The sequence below is a fragment of the Miscanthus floridulus genome, unplaced genomic scaffold, assembly GCF_019320115.1.
Source record: "Miscanthus floridulus cultivar M001 unplaced genomic scaffold, ASM1932011v1 fs_21_4_5, whole genome shotgun sequence".
Taxonomy (NCBI): Eukaryota; Viridiplantae; Streptophyta; class Magnoliopsida; order Poales; family Poaceae; genus Miscanthus; species Miscanthus floridulus.
This window is the reverse complement of record NW_027096397.1, coordinates 64,953-70,664: the sequence shown is the minus strand read 5'-3', so window position 1 is coordinate 70,664 and position 5,712 is coordinate 64,953. Positions and strand designations below refer to the sequence as shown.

Genomic DNA, 5,712 nt, shown 5'->3' with positions numbered 1-5,712 from the left:
TATTTCACTTTGTTTATGGTTGAACTTATTAGTAAAATTCTACTTCATGTATTCCGAATTTAACAGTATGCACTTAAGTTGAATTGAGTAAACATTCCAATAGAGATCTGAATCTGAGATATCCGTTTTGTATTCGCATTAAAAATATCAGTATCCATATCCGAAGTCAAATTTAAATATAGTAAATGGTGATATCAGAATCTGATTCCATGCGGATCCAATCTATTTCCATCCAGCCATCTGGCAGTTGCCCTTCAATCTTGAGAGGTCCATTCTAGGACTAGGCTTCCACTATGAATATGCAATTTGAGATTTTTTCTTCTCCTAAAATTTCTATTTAGGAGTGTTAAATTTCAATTGGATTGGAAGTGGAATCACGGTTAAATTTATGTCCAATTTTATACTAGAATTATTGACTTTGAACATTATTACGAAAGAAAAACACGCGCGCCTAAATCTCCCGTCGGGCGAGCGTTTGGCGCTAAACGGAAGCCCAACTTGAATCACACATCACTTCCATGCCAACAAAGACCTTTGAGTGCGATAGGCATTGGCACAATTCAAAGAAAGTGTAAAAAATTTCGAGCAACGTTTTAGGTTGTGGAGTGTCTACACCCCAGTAGAGTCCCATACTAAGAGCGCGTGTAAGATTATCCTAATTCGGTCAATTAAAATGAGTTTTGTGTGTGTGCAAACTTGTTTACCCATTGTTTGATATTGGATGTAGTTGTTGGAAGCACGACTCACTTGTTCAGGTGGAAAGAAGAAAAGATTTCCTTTGCTTCATTGCTAGCTCAAAGTGAGGAACTCACTCAAGTTCCAATCAATTAATCCAAAGAAGAAGATTAGCAATGCCAAGAAACAGAAGGCTAGCAATGGTACCGCATCCAATGAGCGAATGTATGGGAAGCCCACAAACTAATTCATCTGAACTATCTCAAGGACAAAGGCCCATGGGAAGGAAGTGTGCAAAGGAACAACTCAAGAATAAGGGGGGAGATGAAGGTTCATACAAGAATGACATTCAGGAAGGATTTGAGGTGGCAAGAGGCTAAAACAATCAAATGAGCGAATGTTGTTGACGAGCGCCGGTCAATGTGGGAAGAAGAGCAAAAAGATCATGTTCTACGATGTTAAGACACTAGACATCGACCATCACTCTCAATACATAGTTTTATTATTTTGTTTCATGTAGACATTAAAGTTTACTCCTATGGTAAGAGCTCATCTTAAGTTGATATAACTAAGAGTTTCATCCTTATGAAACTTATTTTTTTCTTTATCTTTTATTAAAATATTGCTATATCTTAAAAAATGCTTGTATAACAGACTATATTAAATTAAATATAAATGAAACTCTCGCCCACTACGAATCTTAGATTGACCTTAATGAAACACATGCACGTGAGCACGTCCGTAAAAAAAAAATCCAGCACCTTCCGTATTTTATTTCCATAATACGAACCTTGACAAAACACCGCTTTACGATCCATGTCACGTGTAACGCAGGTTACGAATATTTTTGGAGAGTGCTAAATCCAAAGGATTAGGACGTTCGAAATTGCATTTAAAGTGAAATGTGACTCCATGTATCCCGGCGATCAGCTTTATCTAGGGGTGTTTCGTTTCATCTCTTAAATTTTAGTCGCTGTCTCATCAGATATTTAATATAGGTATGAAGTATTAAATATAAACTATTTATGAAACTAAATGCACAGATTGAGACTATTTTATGAGATGAATTTTTAAGCCTAATTAGTTCATAATTTGATAAGGCAATGCTACAGTAAACATATACTAATAATAAATTAATTAGACTTAATAAATTTGTTCCACGGATGGATTTTATATATTTTTTAATATCGAACACTCCGTACAGCACGTGATATAACACAGACTTGAGTAAACTGCTTTTATTAGGCCGTCACCGTCACGCCGGTTCTTCTCCCCGCATGTTCGAGCCCATCCTCTTGTGCCACCCAATCCAACCCCTCGTCCGTAGATCTATAGCCGCTACGCGCAAGCGGGCGGACGATGCGGCGCCGCTGATGCGATCAAGCCTCCGTAGCCCGACGTTCGCTAGAAGACGGAAGCGCCGTAGTACTGGTACGCACGAAAGAACCCGCGGCCAGATCGTCCAGGCCCAAGTTTATCTATGATATGAAAGCGTGATTTTAAGGGGAATTGGTGGTTCTAGCGAGTTTGTCTCAGGGAGTTACTGTGGCTGGCGCTGGTGGTTGCTTTAATGTAGGATGCGTGCTGGGCACCAGTTGGTGCGCGCACGCAGCGCACACCAAGTGTTCGATTTTATGCCCGGAAAGAAGGGCACCAGTTGGTGCGCGCACGCAGCGCACACCAAGTTCTTTGTCTGTTCTGTTCACTAGTTGTGCTGGTAGAAGGGCATCATATTAGAGTTGCTTCTTACTTTATCTTTATTTTCATCTTTCATGCAGTTGGCCATTCTTTTTGTTCAGTGTTAGCCTGCTCTGATATTTTTCACTTTTGATTTCATGAAGGTTACCTTCCTCACTCTTGCATTTCCTTGGAATAGAGGTCTCGGCCAGGTGTCGATTTGGTTCAACCGAGAGAGCAACTGTGCAATACTATAACAACAACAATGCTGGATCTGGTTGCCATGGCAGCTAATGATTCTGCCCTGGCTGAGGATCTGCAGGTTGAAGAGGTTCTCCGGTTCTCAATTCAGTCAGAGGATGTCTGTGCAGTTTGCAAACAGGTCATCCGATCATTGGAAGCCTCATGGAAACCTGAAAATTGTGACCATGTCATCTGCATTGCCTGCTTCTGCCAATATGCACCTGAGACGGAGGCCACTGCACTGCCCAGGTGCGCCGTGGCGTCTTGTGATTCTTTGCGCAATACAGAGAGACATCAGGGCATCAGTGTGCCTCAGAGCACTTTGATCTCAATTGAAGACATGGACCAGAAAGGGAAGAAACCATTAGATAGTACACTTCAAGAGCTTGGTCAATGTTCTCGAGGTGCGAGCACAAAGATCAGCAGTGAGTTATACTGTGCCATCTGCATGGAAACAGTGCACATCGGAGAGTTCTTTCCCATTGATGGATGCACACACACATTCTGCACCAGTTGTGTGAGCCAGTACATTGCTGCAAAGGTTGAGGAGAATGTGTTGTCTATTGGCTGCCCTGACCCAGGATGCAAGGATGGTGTGTTGCACCCAGACGTGTGCCGCGATGTGATCCCGGCACAGCTGTTCCAGAGATGGGGTGCTGCGCTCTGTGACTCATCATTGGGGTCACTCAAATTCTACTGCCCCTTTAAGGAATGCTCTGCTCTGTTGGTTCATGATCCTGGCCATGGTGAGGCGCTGATAACAAATGTGGAGTGCCCACACTGCTGCCGGATGTTCTGTGCCCAGTGCAAGGTTCCATGGCACCATGGTGTCACTTGCACAGAGTTCCAACGACTGGGGAAGGATGAGCAGGGCAGGGAAGACCTACTGCTGAGGAAGGTCGCACAAAAGAGCAAGTGGCAGAGGTGCCCCAAGTGCAAGATATATGTGGAGAGGATCGAGGGCTGTGTTCATATCATCTGCAGGTACTGCTCACAAATTAAACATTCATTACATTGAGTACAAATGATGATCTTCTTTGTTCCAATTTACAGGTGTGGGCACTGCTTCTGCTACCTTTGTGCATCCCCAATGTCTAGGGACAACCATGCTTGCAAAACCTGCAAGCGAACCTGGTGAATTACCTGGAACTGCCAAGCTCTACCTGAAAGAAGGACATTCTTAATATCTACTAGTATGTGTGAACTGCCAAGCTCTACCTGTAGGAAAGAAGTTCTTAACTAGTAATATGTGTTTGGATGGTAAGTTGCCGTTACGACAGTCTCAGTTAGCACTAGCTTGTTGCACTAGTAGCAAATTGGTTAGCACTGGAGTCTATTATGCTAGTCTCGGTGGTGAGTTTGATGGTGTTGTTACCAAGACTGTCATTTCAGCTTTTGTAATACCCCAAGAATGCTCGGTAAATATGGATTTTTTTTAGTATGGATTAAGTTATCTAACGAAGGTTACCGACTTTTAATGAGAGACCGAAAATTTGACTTCTTGATCCTTTCCTCGGAAGGATGAATGGAGAATACCAATGCTTAGAATTTGTCAAATGCTTTGTATTTGACTATTGGATCGTGAAATAATAGCGATGGAAAGAATTTACAAAGGAAAGGAAAAGAAGCACTTCCACGCAGCTACAGTAACCACATGTAGCCAGGGTCCAGTATGTTGTTCTGCGACCACGCGTTCGGTCTTCCTTGCGAGTCCAACTTTTCTCGAGTCTCCGCCCGTAACAAGGGTCCGGTCGAGGGTTGGCTCATCTTTATGATCGTCTTCCTTCAAGCGTTTTTTTCTGATAAAAATAGAGGGGCTGAGCGGTGCTATGATTTTCTTCTATAGACGAATCATGGTGCTCGGTGAGCTGTTAACGGGCTAGTCCGAGTGGGGCCTTGGCATCCCGTTTGCGGGGGTCTGGCTCGGGTCAACTGGTGACCGACTCTAGATTTTTAGCAGTCAATCCATATAGTTCTCGGGTCCGTTCCACCGGTCCCGAGGGCTCTCTGCCTTTCTTCGAGAAAAAACCATAGATCGTATCCGGTCGAGACTCGAACGTGGGCCGGGATGCCTGTGGCGCTCATGCGCCCGGGTATTGGCCGCAAGCGGGCCCATCTCTTTGGACCCCTCACTCTAAAGATGCACGGAGCGGTTGTCGAACCCGTCGGTGGGCCAACCTTCAAACTCTTGGGCCTAGACGGGGCACAGGAGCATTTTCAGCTTCGTATCCCTCTTACCTATGACGGGTTGTGGCCCGTTCGGGGAGATAAAACGTCCGACGCGTTTTCCAAGGGGGGTGGCAATAGGTTGTGTGCGCACGCCCCATGACGAGACATGGTGATAGGTCATGGCAGGTGCGGAGATCTAGGCGGGCGGTTGGTTTCCTCGCACCCATCGCCCCTATAAACCAAAGGGTTAGCCCTCCGTGTTTCACACGCACACCTGCATCCTTACCTCTGCAGCCACGCCACCGCCGCCAATGCTTAGGTTTTCTGCCTCCACATCTCCGCCGCCATTGAGCTCGCATCCATCTGCCCCCACCTCCAATGGATCCATGGTGTCGTTCTGACATCACCTTCCAGCACATGGAGGGCCTCGTCCGTCGCGGTCTTCTCCGCACGCGGACCTCGGCCGAGGAGTGGTTGTTGCCCGGGAACGAGGATTCACCGTCGCCGCCCGACGACTACGTGGTGTCGTTCGCCCACTTCCACGAGTGTGGGCTCATGACCCCCGCCCACAAATTCCTCCGGGGGCTGTTGCACTTCTACAAGATTGAGCTGCAGCATCTCAGTCCCAACGAGATCCAGCACATGGCGGTGTTCGTCGCGCTGTGCGAAGGATTACTGTGGATCAGCCCCTACTTTGACTTGTGGAGGTATTTCTTCGCCATCACCCTCCAGAAGAAGAGGGAGAAGGGCGGCAGGCAGGAGCTGCACATGCCGATGGGGTGCACCGACATCCAACTTCAGAACAATCAGTTCGGTGAGTACCCATCCATGCGGCTCTCGACGTCCAACAAGGGGTGACACTCGCAGTGGTTCTACCTCAAGAATGCTACTGCCGCCCCTCTGCCGGAGTTCACCGGGCGCCTGATCGAAGAGGGCCTGGAGCAGTGG

At 46.3% G+C, this 5,712-nt stretch overlaps 1 protein-coding gene across 2 annotated transcripts; it reads left to right on the top strand.

The window, feature by feature from the left end:
• The first annotated feature begins 1,934 nt into the window (after positions 1–1,934).
• On the top strand, positions 1,935–4,078 carry LOC136530834 (uncharacterized). 2 transcript variants are annotated; one of them, XM_066523551.1, is made up of 3 exons: positions 1,935–2,106; positions 2,552–3,579; positions 3,649–4,078. In XM_066523551.1, the coding sequence occupies exons 2-3, from the start codon at positions 2,618–2,620 to the stop codon at positions 3,731–3,733; spliced, it is 1,047 nt and encodes a 348-aa protein (XP_066379648.1). In that variant the 5' UTR covers positions 1,935–2,106; positions 2,552–2,617; the 3' UTR covers positions 3,734–4,078. The 2 variants fall into 2 exon arrangements, with proteins under 2 accessions (XP_066379648.1, XP_066379647.1); XM_066523550.1 differs by having other exon boundaries at positions 2,517–3,579.
• The last annotated feature ends 1,634 nt before the right edge of the window (positions 4,079–5,712 follow it).

What these genes read in the sequence shown, in the direction of transcription:
- LOC136530834 (XM_066523551.1), top strand. Translation starts at nt 2,618, where the DNA reads ATGCTGGATCTGGTTGCCATGGCAGCTAATGATTCTGCCCTGGCTGAG. An exon ending in TGTGTTCATATCATCTGCAG is followed by an intron (nt 3,580 to 3,648) that starts GTACTGCTCACA and finishes TCCAATTTACAG; the next exon opens with GTGTGGGCACTGCTTCTGCT.